The sequence below is a fragment of the Aegilops tauschii genome, chromosome 1, assembly GCF_002575655.3.
Source record: "Aegilops tauschii subsp. strangulata cultivar AL8/78 chromosome 1, Aet v6.0, whole genome shotgun sequence".
In the NCBI taxonomy this organism is placed as follows: Eukaryota; Viridiplantae; Streptophyta; class Magnoliopsida; order Poales; family Poaceae; genus Aegilops; species Aegilops tauschii.
In genome coordinates, this window is record NC_053035.3 from 429,541,165 (window position 1) to 429,558,701 (window position 17,537).

Genomic DNA, 17,537 nt, shown 5'->3' on the forward strand with positions numbered 1-17,537 from the left:
TATATAAAGGAGCTAGGGGGAGGCGGCCGGCCAGGAGGAGGGCGCGCCAAGGGGGGAGTCCTACTCCCACCGGGAGTAGGACTCCTCCTTTTCTAGTAGGAGTAGGAGAAGGGGGAAGGAGAACAGAGAGGGGAAGGAAAGGGGGCGCCCCCCCCTCCTTGTCCAATTCGGACTAGAGGGGGAGGGGCGCGCGGCCTGCCCTGGCCGCCCCTCCTCTTCTCCACTAAGGCCCAATAGGCCCATTACACTCCCTGGGGTGTTCTGGTAACCCCCCCGGTACTCCGGTATATGTCCGATACCTCCCGAAACACTTCTGGTGTCCGAACATAGTCGTCCAATATATCGATCTTTATGTCTCGACCATTTCGAGACTCCTCGTCATGTCCGTGATCATATCCGGGACTCCGAACTATCTTTCGTACATCAAAACACAAAAACTCATAATACCGATCGTCACAGAACTTTAAGCGTGCGGACCCTACGGGTTCGAGAACTATGTAGACATGACCGAGACATGTCTCCGGTCAATAACCAATAGCGGAACCTGGATGCTCATATTGGTTCCTACATATTCTACGAAGATATTTATCGGTCAAACCGCATAACAACATACATTGTTCCGTTTGTCATCGGTATGTTACTTGCCCGAGATTCGATCGTCGGTATCTTAATACCAAGCTCAATCTCGTTACCGGCAAGTCTCTTTACTCGTTCCGTAATGCATCATCCCGTAACTAACTCATTAGTCGCATTTCTTGCAAGGCTTATTGTGATGTGCATTACCGAGAGGGCCCAGAGATACCTCTCCAACAATCAGAGTGACAAATCCTAATCTCGATCTATGCCAACTCAACAAATACCATCGGAGACACCTATAGAGCACCTTTATAATCACCCAATTACGTTGTGACATTTGGTAGCACACAAAGTGTTCTTCCGGTATTTGGGAGTTACATAATCTCATAGTCGCACGAACATGTATAAGTCATGGAGAAAGCAATAGCAGTAAACTAAACGATCAAGTGCTAAGCTAACAGAATGGGTCAAGTCAATCACATCATTCTCCTAATAATGTGATCCCATTAATCAAATGACAACGCATGTCCATGGCTAGGAAACTTAACCATATTTGATTAACGAGCTAGTCAAGTAGAGGCATACTAGTGACACTATGTTTGTCTATGTATTCACACATGTATTATGTTTCCGGTTAATACAATTATAGCATGAATAATAAACATTTATCATGATATGAGGAAATAAATAATAACTTTATTATTGCGTCTAGGGCATATTTCCTTCACCCCCTCCCCCGTATATAAAGGAGTGGAGGAGGGGGGAGGGTCGGCCCTCCTATGGCGCGCCCTGGAGTAGTCCTACTCCCAGCAGGAGTAGGATTCCCCCCTTCCAAGTAGTAGGAGTAGGAGAGAAGGAAGGGGACGAGAGAATAGAAGGAAGGAGGGGCCGCCGCCCCTCCCCCTAGTCCAATTCGGACTAGGCCTTGGGGGGGCGCGCGGCCTGCCTCTCTCTCTCTCCCCTAAAGCCTCATAAGGCCCATATACTCCCCGGCGAATTCCTGTATCTCCGGTACTCCGATAAATACCCGAACCACTCAGAACATTTCCGATGTCCGAATATAGCCTTCCAATATATCGATCTTTACGTCTCGAACATTTCGAGACTCCTCGTCATGCCCCTGATCTCATCCGGGACTCCGAACTACCTTCGGTACATCAAAACACATAAACTCATAATACCGCTCGTCACCGAACGTTAAGCGTGCGGACCCTACGGGTTCGAGAACTACGTAGACACGACCGAGACACGTCTCCAGTCAATAACCAATAGCGGAACCTGGATGCTCATATTGGCTCCTACATATTCTACGAAGATCTTTATCGGTCAAACCGCATAACAACATACGTTGTTCCCTTTGTCCTCGGTATGTTACTTGCCCGAGATTCGATCATCGGTATCCCAATACCTAGTTCAATCTCGTTACCGGCAAGTCTCTTTACTCGTTCCATAATACATCATCCCGCAACTAACTCATTAGTTGCATTGCTTGCAAGGCTTATAGTGATGTGTATTACCGAGAGGGCCCAGAGATACCTCTCCGACAATCGGAGTGACAAATCCTAATCTCGATCTTTGCCAACTCAACAAGTACCATCGGAGACACCTGTAGAGCACCTTTATAATCACCCAGTTACGTTGTGATGTTTGCTAGCACACAAAGTGTTCCTCCGGTATTCGGGAGTTGCATAATCTCATAGTCATAGGAACATGTATAAGTCATGAAGAAAGCAATAGCAATATACTAAATGATCAAATGCTAAGCTAACGGAATGGGTCAAGTCAATCACATCATTCTCTAATGATGTGATCCCGTTAATCAAATGACAACTCATGTCTATGGCTAGAAAACTTAACCATCTTTGATTCAACAAGCTAGTCAAGTAGAGGCATACTAGTGACACTTAGTTTGTCTATGTATTCACACATGTACTAAGTTTCCGGTTAATACAATTCTAGCATGAATAATAAACATTTATCATGATATAAGGAAATATAAATAACAACTTTATTATTGCCTCTAGGGCATATTTCCTTCAGCTGGCGCGGCTTGAGATGCTCGCGGACACCGTGTACTCAAACTACTGGGCATTAGGGGCCTTCGAGTACATGCCACTGGAAGAGACAGAGACTACATCCCATGTCGGAGGAGGATGTGGAGGTCAGCAACTTTCGTCCTCCCAAACTTCTTCGCATGATTCATAGCAGTGCTAGGAAGAAGAAGGCCATGTACCTTGCTGACCTGCATGGCGTGGCGGAGAGCTTGGAGGATGTCATTGCCGGCATGACGGAGTTTGTTGTTCTTTTGGGTGGGTGCGATCGTACACTGCGCCGACCATACGACGCCTACCTTTTCAATAACAACATCATGTTTGGACGCCATGCTGAGAAGCAGAAGCTTCTGAACTTTGTGTTGCAGCACAACTCTCTCAGTGATGTGCCGGCTCTGCTCTCGGTCATCGGCGCTCCTGCAGCCGAGAAGAGGACCCTGGTCGCCAATGTATAGAACGACGAGAGGGTCGGCACACACTAAGTGCTAATGCTTTGGTCCGGTACTCTATTAAAAGGAGGCCTTAATATCCCTTAGTTTCCAATAGGATCCCGCTGCCATGGGAGGGTAGGACAAAAGATGACATGCAAGTTCTTTTCCATAAGCACGTATGACTATATTTGGAATACATGCCTATATTATATTGATGAATTGGAGCTAGTTCTGTGTCACCCTATGTTATAACTGTTGCATGATGAATTTATCCATCATTGATCCATTGCCTACAAGCTCGTTTCATATTGATCTTTGCTACTTTACTTTTCTGTTGCCACTGTTACGATTCCTACAAAACTTCTATTGTTACTTTTGCCACCGTTACTGCTACTTCCATACTTTGCTACTAAATATTTTGCTGCAGATATTAAGTCTTTCAGGTGTGGTTGAATTGACAACTCAGCTGCTAATACTTGAGAATATTCTTTGGCCCCCCTTGTGTCGAATCAATTAATTTGGGTTGAATACTCTACCCTCGAAAACAGTTGTGATCCCCTATACTTGTGGGTTATCAGGCATACGTGTTGATAACATTGAGAACTAAGTCCCCAACTACCAGCCTGAGCATCACCTTGCTTCCTTCCACCCTTTTTAAAGCCTCTTTGACCTTCGACTCCTGGATTCACCGCACAAAACGCCTACTAGTATCATCAAAGGAGTCATTCAGTTCAATGGTAGAGCTCTCATTCCCCCCCCCATTGAACAGCTTATCGAAGTACTCCCGCCATATGTGCTTAATCTCCTCGTCCTTCACCAGGAGATGGTCTGCTCCGTCCTTGATGCATTTGACTTGGTCAACATCCCTCGCCTTCCTCTCTCGGATCTTGGCCATCTTATAGATGTCCCTTTCGCCTTCCTTTGTGTCTAACCGCTGGTAGAGGTCCTCATACGCCCAACCCCTTGCTTCACTCACAGCTCGCTTTGCAGCCTTCTTTTCATCTTGTAATTCCCTATGATGTCTGCATTCCTATCTATGTAGAGGCGTCTAAAACAATCTTTCTTCTCCTTAATAGCCTTCTAGAAATCATCATTCAACCACCAGGTGTCTTTAGCTTCTCTTCTACTTCCCCTGGACACTCCAAACTCCTCTAAGGCCATCTTACGAATGCAAGTGGCCATCTTCATCCACATATTATTTGCATCGCCTCCTTCCTCCCAAGGGCCCTCCTTAATGACCCTCTCCTTGAACGCCTAAGCTACCTCCCCCTTGAGCCTCCACCACTTTGTTCTAGCGACTTTGGCATGCTTATCCCGCTAGACACGATTCCGAAAGCGGAAGTCAACCACCACAAGCTTATGCTGAGGGACAACACTCTCTCCAGGTACACCTACAGTCTAGGCACGCACACCTGTCTTCTCTTCTCGAGAGGATAAAATCAATCTAGCTAGAGTGTTGACCACTACTAAAGTCACTAGATGTGATTCTCTTCTGAAAGAGGGTGTTAGCTACGATCAGGCTCTAGGCTAGAGCAAAGCTTAAGACATCTTCCCTTTCTTGATTCCTGATGTCATAGCCAAAGCCTCCATGCACCTCTTCAAAACCTATGTTTGATGTACCCACATGGCCCTTGAGGCCTCCTCCTACGTAGAGCTTCTCGTCAATCGGTACATTCCTAACCATGTCCTCCAGGCCTTCCCAAAACTCCCTCTTGGTTTTCTCATTGTGGCCTACTTGCGGGGCATACACGCTGATTACATTGAGAACTAAGTCCCCTACTACCAGCCTGACCAGGATAATCCGGTTCCCATGTCTCTTAATTTCTACCCAGGGTCAGCCCACAGTGGTGCCAAAGGTGCGGTACGCACAGGGCCCAAAATTCTGGGGGCCCCATATTTTTTATATAGGTGTAGTAACAGTTAAGTGTAAATGGGCCGAGCGGCGAGCGACTAGGCGCGTCGAGTGAGAGCGAGGCCATCGAGCGGACGGAGCGCTCGGACTCCTCCAGATCGCTACGAGAGGGTCAGGCGACGAGGCAGCACTCAAAAAAAAAGGCGACGAGGGCATTGCTAATTAGCTACGCTATCTAAAAAATACTAGATCGCTACCATAAAAAAACATTAGATCGCTACAGCCTACAGGGATCGGATCGCTGGAGCCCTCGACGGCTGGAAGCCTGGAGCCCTTGACTTCGTCACGTCGACCGGTCAATCATCGACGCCTCGTCCCTCGGTAGCTCTCGCTCGGTCCCTGGTCCTTACTCCTTAGACCGATCCGATTTCGGATTCAGGCCGACTTAAGCGACAGGCCACTGTTGCGGTGCCGCCGTTGACTTCCTAGATTCCTTTCTTAAATTTCAGACTCGTCGACGTCATCTCATCGAATTGATCGGTCACCGACGCTAGCCTTCAGGTGCTTAGCTAGTCATTGTTTTTGGTTAACTTCGGTTCCTACTCCTAAATCCTAATTCTTAATTTTCTAATTAATTATTGACAAGGATTGTTACTTCATTAGAGATTGGTTCTTACCTCCCCGGTTAAAGATCACAGGACCGAAAATTAGGTGAGTTAGACGGTTCGTCTAATTCCCAAGCATTGACGCATGATCTTCAATTGATATATGCTACGTATAAATTCAATTTTATTTTATTCATCTTCTTTATCTTGTGTTTCAATAATACAGATTTGAGTCATCATGGGGAAACATCAGTCGGGTGCCTATATGCGCAAGAAAAAAGCAGAAGAAGAAAATTTAATTAATAAATCTTATAAAGGTGGTATGGACAGATTTGTTAAAAAAAGTACCGCAAGTGTCATCTGGTAATCAGTCTACCGATCCTTCTACCCTTGCACTTGCAATTGTTCCTTACAATGATTCTAGAGATAGTCAGACGGAGACAGATAATATGGACGTAGAGGAAGATAATATTGATGTTAACTTGAATAGTTCACCTCGTGAGGATTTTGATGATTCTTTTTGGTCTGATATATTTGATCCAAGAAACTGGGATTCTCTTAATTCTAAACAGATTGATATCTTAGCACAGAAGGGTCCAAAAGCAGACAAGTTAGTTAAAGGTCCCAAAGATAGATATCGTAAAAGGTTTACTTCAGTATTCTATACTAGAATCCTATCAAATGGAGAGTATTTTGATAGAGACTGGCTTGTCTATTCTGAACAACTTGATAGAGTCTTTTGCTTTGGTTGTAAATTATTTACAAAAGGTCATCGGAAAGGTCAGTTGGCAAATGAGGGCTGTAATGATTGGTCACATATGACCAATAGACTAAAAGATCATGAGACAAGTGTGGATCATGTTTTGAGTATGACTAATTGGTATGAGTTGCGTAGTAGATTGGAAAAACATCAAACTATTGATAAAGCTGCTCAACGACAACTTGAGAAAGAGAAGGACCATTGGAGAAAGGTATTATTCAGAATTGTTTGCATTGTAAAATTTCTTGCAAAGCATAATCTAGCATTCTGTGGTACTAATGGCAAGCTGTATGAAGATAGCAATGGTAATTTCTTGGGTTTGGTAGAGATGTTGGCTGAATTTGACCCCGTTATTCAGGAGCATGTTCGTCGTATTACAAATGAAGAAACTCATGCTCATTATCTTGATCATAAGATTCAGAATGAATTGCTACACTTGCTCGCTTCTGCTATTAGGTCTGAAATTATCAAGAAAATAAAGAGCTCAAAGTATTTCTCTGTCATACTTGATTGTACCTCAGATGCAAGTCACCAAGAGCAAATGTCTTTAATTATAAGATATGTGGATTCATCTTCAAGTCAAGTTTGCATAGAAGAGCCCTTTCTAGGATTTCTGGATGTAAATGATACAACCGGCCAAGGACTTTTCGATGTGCTAGAGAAGGAGCTAAAACTTCTTGATCTTGATATAAATGATGTGCGAGGACAAGGTTATGATAATGGATCAAATATGAAAGGAACGCATCAAGGGTTACAAAGGAAACTTTTGGATGTAAATCCTAGAGCTTTTTATTCAGCTTGTGGCTGTCATAGCCTTAATTTAACACTTTGTGATATGGCCAAGACTTGTGGTAGAGCAAAGGACTTTTTTGGAATCATCCAACGCATCTATACAAAATTTTCCAATTCTACTAAGAAATGGCATATTTTGAAAGAAAACGTATCAGGATTGACTCTCAAGTCTGTGTCCGCTATGCGTTGGGAGAGTCGTGTTGAAAGTGTTAAAGCTATCAGATTTCAATGTTCAGACATTCGGGAGGCTCTACTTTAGGTAACCAATATGTTCATAGTAATAGTGATGTAATTCCTTTAGGCTTTGACTACATCCAACCATAACATTTATGAACATTCTTTTAATTTCAGGTATCTGAAACTGATATTGATCCAAAGGCAAGCAGTGAGGCTCTAGGTTTGGCAAATAATGAACTTGGAGAGTATGAATTTATCGTGGCAATAGTCATTTGGTATGAGGTATTGTTTGCTGTTAATTTAGTAAGCCAAAACTTGCAAACAAAGGATATGCTTATTGATGTTGCTATTGAGAAAGTGAAAGGGCTTATTTCTTTCTTCGAGGGGTACAGGGAAACTGGTTTCTTAGAAGCATTGGAGATAGCCAAATAAATTGCACTTGAGATGGATATTGGTGCAACATTTCGTAAAAGGAGAGAAATTGAAAGAAAGAAACAGTATGATGAGAACCCAGACGGCACAAATATTGCCACACGGGCTGCAGAGGAATCATTTAGAATCAACTATTTTACACGTGTTGTCGATCAAGCAATTTCCTCACTCACAAGGAGATTTGAGCAATATCAAGGTTACCAGAAAAATTTTGGCTTCTTATTTACCTTTGAAACATTGCGTTCATTGGATAAGGATAGTTTGAAATCTTCTTGTGTTAATCTTGAGGCTGCCCTTATGAAAGATAAACAATCTGATATTGATGCCAATGATCTGTTTGTTGAGTTGAAGTTCCTTCAAAATTTCATGCCAAAAGAAAATATCGGACCTGTTGAAATTCTGAATTTTTTAAAGCGGCATGACTATTTTCCCAATGCAAGTATTGCATATAGAGTTCTGTTGACCATTCCTGTGACAGTTGCATCGGCAGAAAGAAGTTTTTTTAAGTTGAAGCTATTGAAGTCCTATATGCGTAGTACTATGACACAACAAAGACTCAATGATTTGGCCACAATAGCACTTGAGAGTGACGTGTTGGAGAAGATTGATTATGAGGGTATCATCGTAGATTTCATTTCAAAAAATACTAAAAGAGTGAAGTTTTTCAAATAAATAGTAGTCGGGAGTTGAATAGGTATGATTTTTTATACGTCCAGTTGTTATGTAAGACATTATATTATATACATTATGAAAAAATTCTGCTTGATATATATTAATATATACATTATAATTACTCGTTAGGTCATTTTTTTAGTGAGATAGGGCCCCATTTTTTAGTTTGGCACAGGGCCCTGGATTTTGTCCGCCCGGCCCTGTGTCTACCACTCCATACTTGAGACTTTTGTTGAGCAAGATGCCTACTCCATTTCTGTTTGCAGCCGTCCCGTGTACCACAACTTGAAGCCGGTATCTTCCACTTCCTTCGTCTTCTGTCCCCTCCATTTGGTTTCTTGGACGCAAAGGATATCAACACCTCTCCTCCCCGCTGTATCAACTAGCTCCCAAAGCTTAATTGTCACGGACCCTACGTTCCACCTACCTAAGCGGATCCTCCTAGGCGCTAGCACCCTACGTTCCAGCTACCTAAGCAGATCCTCCTAGGCGCTAGCTTGCTTACCAAAACGAATCCTTCTAGGCTCAACTAGCTTCCTTACCCTTCGCACTCGTCGAGTCAAATGCGAAGACCCTTGCTCATTTTCCACTACACCGGGTGTCAATGTAGTGCTCCACTAAGGATGCGACAACCCGATCCTTACTTGCCACCATAACCAGATCAAGATACGGCGCGTCAACCGGGGGGGGGGGGGGGGGGGGGTGGGGAGGGGGTGACTGTCTGGCCCTTGCCCATTTGACACCACACCCGGGTTCCGATGTGACGCATTGCTGAGAGGGTTACGCATCAACCAAAATCTGTTGGGTTTCATCTACATAATGGCTGAGTTTTCACGTTGGCTCGCCAAGCCTATCAGAACCCTCCTCCTTTACCCGGGCTTGGGACCAGCTATGTTGAGACAACATAGGCGGAGTTCAAGATTAACATGCATAGACCTTTAAAAACTCTAGAAATCATACATGGGTGCAAATCTCCCTTGATGTCAAGAGGAAGGGATGAGGGCTACGGAAGGCAGCTATTGTCAAATCCTACAAACATGAACCAAACAGTAGGTAAATAGACGTTTTAATGAACTACACAAACACCACAATGTACGCACTTCTATTCTTGCAGTTGACCTAGATGAATGTCTCAGCAAATAGTATAAAATATTGCGATCTATCTGGACTGAAGCATTTTCTCAGTAAATAGTGTAAAATGTTGACTAGAGATAGCATCACACTCAACTTGGGTGTAAGGGCAGAGTTCACGCATCATGTCAGACAGACAGATTCAGAGTTAACTTTCAGCTCTGATCCAGTATTCAGAGTAGAAGAAATTTATACCTCACAAACATTTATTGTACCACATGGCAAGCATGACTCGTTCAAATTGTTTACATCCAAGCTAGTGAAGGGAAGATCGAGTGTGTCTTAAGCAAGAGGAAGCACAGAGCCCATCAATATACGAACCGATCAAAAGCAACTTTACTCTACTTGTTTATCTGGGCTGCCACACTCAGCTGAGTTGATGAAATCCGGCATGAGGCAGGTGGGTTGAAGCATGCACGGCACCTTGCACAGGACTAAAAGGAAGGATTGCACAGCCGGCGGAATCCTAATAAGGAAAGTTAGGAGTTTTTTTCTCTGAATACAAAACTCACACGCCGTCAGGTCATACCCGGTACTGAAGGAAGCTTCAGGGCATTATCAACTAGAGTAGCATCGACTAAGATCCTCCTCTGCCCCGAACCTCACCCTGAACTGAAGCTGGTCCGCCAACGGAGGCTTGGAGTCATGTAGATGCAGGTCCATAGCAGTCAGGCTTTGTCAATACCCTGGAAGAAGGAAGCACCCTCTGTATGTATCCAGTTTAAGCAGTCAGCACCGTCAGCAGTTCAGCTTGCTCATATTGCCCCTCCACTTTTTGCTCACCTGGTAAGTCACTTTACTGGTCCCTCACATGCATCACATTAATCTTTGTTTCTGCAATTCCACAAGCAGCAGAGAAGAGGCACACGAATGATCTTCAAACCAGAGCACTTGGCCACAATCTCCTTTGTGCTACTGCAACTGCAAGCACATGCCTGAGATCTCATTTCCTCCATTTCCAACATCTACAGCCTCACATCAGGAACACATGTGCACCATCATTACATAGCTTGGTTCTTAAATTTTAGTTTGAGGTACACAACTTTTTCTACTATTCCTGTGTTTGAAATTCCGCAAAATTCTACAACTACACTATATGTGAAAGTTAGTACTTGCATACCTAGACTGAGATTTAACTAAATAGATGATGTGATATTCAGCAGAACTAAGAAAATATTGTATTACCAGGCTTGGTATCATATCTGGGAACATCTCTTGGCTAAGGTAACAGTCTTCAACATCTTCATTCTCTTTTCTCAAATTTCAGCATACATGTCTTCTGAAGAAATTGTAGCAAACAGAATAAAGAATATATAAGAGAGAATCTAAAAATGCAAAAGGTATAAAACAGAGGATGGTACATAAGACCCACCTTACTATCCTAAAAAGCATGCCAAGGGATAAAGATGTCCTGAACATCTGTATAGATAATGCTAATATGGAATAAAATTAGCTAAAAGGTATGGCAGAGGTTAACATGATAATGCCATAACCCTTTCTAATGTTACCTTGATTAACATAAGTTCCTTTATTGTATGAAATGACCTCCCCTTTTCAGCACTGTACCATACAAGCAGCAATCCGCCTCCCCTGAAATTTCCATTACATAGTTGCTACACTGCTACTGCACCATTCTGTTTTCAGATCAGATGCACCAAGGAAAAGTAACAGGCGATAGGCCATCCAAAAATTACAAGAGAAAAATAAACAAGAAACAATTACAAACTAGTAGTGAAAAATGACCATCTTTCACAACAATTAATATCTTACAAACGAAGATTTTCAGCTTAGAAGAACTATAGCAGCAACCAACATACTAGATCCAAACTGCATCCTTGGCAGTGATCAACACACTGTGGTCATGATTGTCAAAAGACACATTCTGGTCATAACAAATACAAAATCGTTCCCCAGTAAAAAAAAAAAAGTCCAAAATTTACATACAAAGGGATATTTTGAGACTTCATCTCATCTTCATGGCCAAAATGAGAACCTTCTTTCATGGAAAGAGATGAAGGATAGCACTGAGAACACAAAGATAGAGTGCGCAGATACACTACTCACTGATACTTGAAAGCATTTGCAGGATGCACTAATCTGTGATCTCACACTCTCTTAGTTGCAATATATGTGTCAATATGACATGGGAATAGACAAGAGGGCAGTGTGATGCTCTTCTCTACTGAATGATGTAATGAACATACAACGACTCACAAATCAAATTATCAGTTTCAGCCTGGATTAGAAATAAAAGATCAGCATATATATCTAACAAACATACTATAGCAGACAACCATCACTCAGTTAGGCCAAGATCACCAACTTAGGAATTAATAACAGCCTTCCTGCTAAGAAAAAAAGGAATTAATAACAGCCTAACATGCAGAGTGTTTTTTTTGTGCCATACCAAGTTACCAAGTTTCATACCCATTCTTTGTTCATGCAATTCTGAATCTAGTGGGCACTTCCCCTCTGCAAGCACCGGCATAGTCTTCAGCGAGGTGGGGTGCAGCTTCCTTGTGAGGACATACGAACTTCTCCATGAATGTCTTCTCGCTGATATTGAGTGTATTATAGTAATCCCGGTCATGATTTAGAAATCCGTTTTCCTTGAGAAACTTTACAACATAGTACCGGGGCCTGAGCCGGCCCTCCAGGCTGTAAGAGAGCAACATCGGACGATGAGCAATGTATGTCCGTTCCAGCCCCACCTCAGAGATGAGGAACTCTGACCTCCTCTGCAGAGAATCCTTAGACCTCCTCAGCAAGGGTGGAAACTTGGACACAGCAATGCCGACCTGAGCATCTGACCACCTAAAGGTTTTCTTCAAATACACCACTTTGGCGGCGATCTTGTCCACGCCGAGGAATGCAACAGCACACACCGCATGCCTGAACATCCGAGATCCACGGGGCACACCAAGACTTTCAGCGCATGCCACGATTGCCCGGATGGATTCTACACTGGTGGTGAGCAGCCGTGTATGAGCTAAGCACAACTTGGCAATGTCGCAATCACCCAGCCCCGAGTCCCGCAGGGTTGCGACGTTGGGCTTGACCACCCTCTCAAGGTTAGACGAGATAAGGTAAAAGTGGCCCTTGAGAGCTCGGAGGGTGTTGTCGATGGAACCGAAGAGGGGCATGTAGTACTGCAGCTTGGAGACGATGGATGTGAGATGTAAGTTGCCGTGGCAGCAGGAGATGAGGCGCGCGGTCTGAGAACGCGAGAGACCGAGGCCGGTGAGCTGGGCGACGACGGGGCCAAGGTATCCGTCCACTCTGGAGCAGAGTACCTTGGGGTCTCCCGCGACGACGGCGGCAACGTCGGAGCTGGAGAAGCCCTGGGCGGCGAGGAAGGAGAGGACGGCGTCGGGCTTGGTGGGGGATTTGAGGTGGGAGAGCTTGGCGGAGGCCTTGAGTGCCTGTGAGGCCGCAGGTCTCGACGAGGTAGTCGTCCACGGCGAAGCTAGGGTTTGGGGAGATGACGGGCGCGGCGGCGGCGGCAGAGATGGCGCGGTGGAGATAGGAGCCCTGAGAGGTGGCGGGAGATGAGCGGAGGCGGGCGAGGATGCAGCACCGGAGGCGGAGCATGGTGGCGCGGCGGCGGCGGCGGCGCGGGGGGAGGGGTGAGGGAACGAACGACGGCCCGTTGGTTGGTGGGAGCGTAGAGTGTGGGCTCCACGCATCAGTCTGATGGTGTCGCTAGAATTACGGGTTTCAGAATTTTTGAACACTTCAAATGTTTCTTCGTTTTTTTCTTTTATTGTTTGACAAAACCAAGATGTAACTGGGTCAAAATCAAGTTATGTAGTACTTTCTTTTTAATAAAACTTACTATCTGTCAAGATAGTACAAATAAACACTAGAGGTAAAAATTACGTCTAGGTCCGTAGAACACGAATACAAACACACTAGGTAACATTTAGAATGCTCGTGCGTTGCCACGGGCTTTTGAAATATTTTGCTAGAGTTATATATAAATATAATGCATGTTAAATTTCACATGTATAGAAAAGATAAAAAATTAATTTGATGATTTATACATAAAGACCGATGATCCAACAAATAATCTGTTGCGAATTAAGATCTACTTTGAGTTGGAGCTGAGTAAAAAGAAAATAATCCATGGAAGAGTGGTCGAACTAGCAAACACCCATCGTATGGTGGCTCTATGTTTTCGATTCAGTAAAATACATCCTAGACTGTTGAGTCAGATATTTCATCACTCAGGTAGCCGCACGAACTAAGAATTCCCCTGTCTCCAACACTTAAAGATAGAATAGAAATTATCTTTACTGTATCCATGTTTTCTTAAGTGAAATTGTGTGTCTTAGTTGTGAGAACACACGGTTATTTGTATCTATTGATCGGCTCACCACTTGACTTACAACCTTAGAGGGCATGTAGTTAGCACAACTAGCTAACATGAGAGTAAAGCTTACAGATCATTCGCTTATTTGAAACAAAAAAGGTTTAGCTTCATAATGATACTCAAACCATATGAATAAGGCCAAAGGCAATCGATACAACAACTTAGTTCGACCGTACATGATTTATGTTAAAATCCAGTTGTGTTGATATTAACATATAAGCCCTTCCCAATCAAAGACTACCATGGCTATAATTCTAACACGGTGCGGTGGTGTGCAAGACTACCAGGCCCAGTCGACACACATCCTATCTCCTTCCACTCACTACCCTGGCTCTAACTCTAATTCTAGCGTGCTTCATGCTCCTAGGTTTTTCCACTTCCACACAAGTACATGTACACTTGGTGCATGTTGAATAAGAGAGTTCGGTCAAGAGATAGGAACAACATCAATTGTAATGTGAGGGTCTCTTCGCTGCGTTGATCAGTCCATAATACAAATCCAAATTGCGCCACTGCATTGTGTGTGAAGCAAGTAAAAAAATCCTATTTGTAACGGAGTAGATAGACTATCAACCATGAACAAGGCCACAAAAGGAAATGGTAGTCACTGCCCTATAAGACAACCGCCACACGCCCTTTCTCCACGAAGAATAAGACACTAGCCAAACTTTGGCAATGGGGCCTGCCACCACCTTGACGAGGTCGAAGGTAGGAGCTGCGAGGACAAAATTTATGCGACATGCCCCATAGACGGACATCAGCCCCTTCCACCGCCTAAGAAGCGTTGCTGGTTACTGGGTAGTCGGATCAAGGGTGAAAGAGAGGGTGACAAAGAATTTAATTAGGTGCATCATATGAGATATACCTTTCACACAATAAATAACATGACAGGTTACTGATGAAACTAAAGTCCAAGAGTCTCGAGTGGTTGAGTTTCATATCTCTTGTCTTATATAAAACGTAAGGTTCCCTCTCCCCTCTTACGTTGACCCCTTTCGTCCGACTCCCCGTCCCCGCATCGCTCCTCCCACCTGGTTTTCTTTTCCTCGGTTTTTTTTCTCAAACCGATTTTGGTGCGTCAAGAAAGGAAATCTGTAACCCGGCCCGCTCCTCATGCCATCGTCTACTGCCCCATTAGCATTCCCGTAAGGGTTTCCATGCCCCCAGAGCGGCGGCGGCCGCTCACACTTTCGCCAAGGCGTCGGCCATGGCGCTCCCCGGCGGCAGGCTCGAGGGGATCTGGGCAAAGCGCGTGCCGCGGTGGAAGCAGCTGCCCTCGGCGACGGCGGCGCGGACGTCCGAGTTCTCCACCCTCTTATGCCATCGGACCAGCAGCAACACCGGATCCGGCCGCTTGAGGTGGACGGGGTTGGAGCCAAGGTGTACTCCGTGACCAACGCTCCTCCCTTTGCATGACGGCGTCGCTACTCCAACTTCCCTCACTGATGATATTCTTCAATTGTCGGGTCGTACTACCACCAACTTCTCTACGCAGGTACTACACTCAATCTGGTTGCTCCCGCCCTCCGCATGGCGAAATTAGATTTTCGTGCATGGCTGTTAGATAGGCAGAGATCATCAGATGAGAAGGGTTCATGCATACAGCGAGCGCGGTGCACGCACACATACATGTCATCTTGACTGCAAGTGCAATTAGCCTGTCCATCGGCCTCGTGCATGTGACTGCACATGCCATGTGGTCCTTGAACATTAACTCAGTGATCAAATTACTATGGTTAACTTCAGGAGAAAAAAATTATTGTGATTTCTTCATTCATGAATCTGGAGCAAATTATTATGCACTAGCACTAATATGGTTACCTTCGATGGGCTTATTGCCTGCATGTGCTTTTTCAAGTTTGTTTGTGTGTTTTCTCTTCTGGTTGTTCCTTTTCTACAAGTGTTGTCATATAAACAGAAATGAAACTCACATTCTTATTTCAGATGTATAGATAAATGTGAGTCGGCCTTCAAACTTGCCAAAAACGGGTATGGACATAGATTTAAGGGTTATCATTCACTTAAATCTCGACGAAAATGATATCTTTTTACATTCGGAACTGAGATAAATAGGAATCATTTTGTTCATGATACTTGGTTACATGAGCTTTTTCTCTTCTGTGTAGGCCAAAATTGTACAAAGTTATCTCCTGAAGTTATATCGAAGGTGAATTCTGTGAGGTAACCATCTAAATTAGTTTTTAATATTTGTTATAGGCTCTTGTGTTGAAAGGTTTTCGCTTGGTCAATCTCTTACCTTTTAGTATTTCAAGAATCAATTTATAAATGTTGCAGTAGCAGGGGATGAGACTATTAAAAATAGGGACAATGGTGTAAAACTAAATTGGCACTATTACCCGGACGCGGAGTTTCTGCACCTGAGCTCAAATGAGCTTGGGTGAACAGTAAAATCAAAACTAAATAAAAAAATTCAAAAAAATCCAATTTTTTTTGGGAGAAACATTGACAAAAGTTCTAAGTGCTTGCAAAAATTCGTCATGAAATCACATTCCTAGAAGGCATGGCAAAAAAACAAAAACAGTACGCTGAAAAAGCTACTTTCAAAAGCATTTTGAAGCACTGAATTTGTTTTTTTTTTGCCACGTCTTACAGGAATGTGATTTCATGATGAATTTTTGCAGGCACTTAGAACTTTTGTCGATGTTTCTTAAAAAAAATTGGAATTTTTTGAATTTTTTTCGATTTTACTGTTCATCGAGCTCAAATGAGCTCGGGAGCAGAAAGGCACTTTCGCTATTACCCGCTTCCATACATTTGGACTAATGTTCTGTGTCCATTTTAGGTTCTGAAAAATGAAATGCGGTAAAAAGTAAAGCTCAGTTGCAGCAACATGTTTAGACTACAATGAAGAGGGGTCATTGTTGATCAGCCTGCAAGGTCAATAACAATGTTAGTTGATAATGGTTCTTAATATGGATGAGAATCATAAAAGATATATTTTTCCACGATTGATAATGATCATCTAATGCTTAGACCCCGGTGCAACGCACGGGCAATTACCTAGTCTCTATATATGTATTTGTTCATGGACCAATGGCTCATCTACAAGTTACTATCTTTTCTCTGTGTGAACCAACACAATATGAAATCATAGAATGTTGATGTAAGGACATGTATATAGAACTGGATGGGTGATCGAGAGAGCGGTGGTGATAAACGTTAAGTGGCAGCGGACCATAAGCATCACTCACTAGGAATAGGATGCACATAGATTTCGAGTTCAAAACCAACTGCAAGTGTACACACAAGAACTCTTATCTGCGCTGCTCTTGGATACATGTGTGGATTGTGTGTTGGTTTGTGTCGTGAGGCAATATGCCACGCTACCTTCTTAGTAGGAGACCCTGACTTACTCCCTTTGTTCTTGAAAAGAATGAGTATAATTTTTTGTATGTAGTCAAACGAAGTAAGGTTTGACCAAGTTTATAGAAAAAACTATCAACAACGACAATACTAGGTAGATATAGCATGAAAATATATTGTACAGTGTATTTGATGATACTAAATGTTAGGGAACGTAGTAATTTCAAAAAAATTCCTACGATCACGCAAGATCTATCTAAGTGATGCATAGCAACAAGAGGGGAGAGTGTTGAACACGTGAAGATTAATAGAGGGGATATTAACCTGAGTGCCTAGCAACGAAGCAGGAATATTGTTTTGGT

General features: G+C 43.5%; 1 protein-coding gene and 1 pseudogene across 6 annotated transcripts; one reads left to right on the forward strand and one right to left on the reverse strand.

The window, feature by feature from the left end:
* The first annotated feature begins 2,716 nt into the window (after positions 1-2,716).
* LOC120972770 (uncharacterized) lies at positions 2,717-8,348 on the forward strand (annotated as a pseudogene).
* A 1,305-nt stretch (positions 8,349-9,653) lies between these two features.
* On the reverse strand, positions 9,654-13,184 carry LOC109743549 (transcription termination factor MTERF15, mitochondrial). Of its 6 annotated transcripts, XR_012184808.1 has the most exons (5): positions 10,988-13,180; positions 10,852-10,898; positions 10,665-10,758; positions 10,263-10,444; positions 9,654-10,185 (listed from the first exon to the last, which is right to left on the reverse strand). XR_012184808.1 is itself a non-coding variant. In XM_040398288.3 (2 exons), exon 1 carries the CDS (start codon positions 13,163-13,165, stop codon positions 11,918-11,920), a length of 1,248 nt encoding a protein of 415 aa, XP_040254222.1. In that variant the 5' UTR covers positions 13,166-13,180; the 3' UTR covers positions 11,581-11,824; positions 11,907-11,917. The 6 variants fall into 6 exon arrangements, 2 of the variants coding, with proteins under 2 accessions (XP_040254222.1, XP_045084482.1); XR_012184804.1 differs by having other exon boundaries at positions 9,654-10,444; positions 10,852-10,912; positions 10,988-13,184; XR_012184807.1 differs by having other exon boundaries at positions 9,654-10,451.
* Between the last annotated feature and the right edge of the window lie 4,353 nt (positions 13,185-17,537).

Excerpts from the sequence above, each read along its gene's own strand:
- LOC109743549 (XM_040398288.3), bottom strand. The coding sequence starts at position 13,165 with ATGCGTGGAGCCCACACTCTACGCTCCCACCAACCAACGGGCCGTCGT.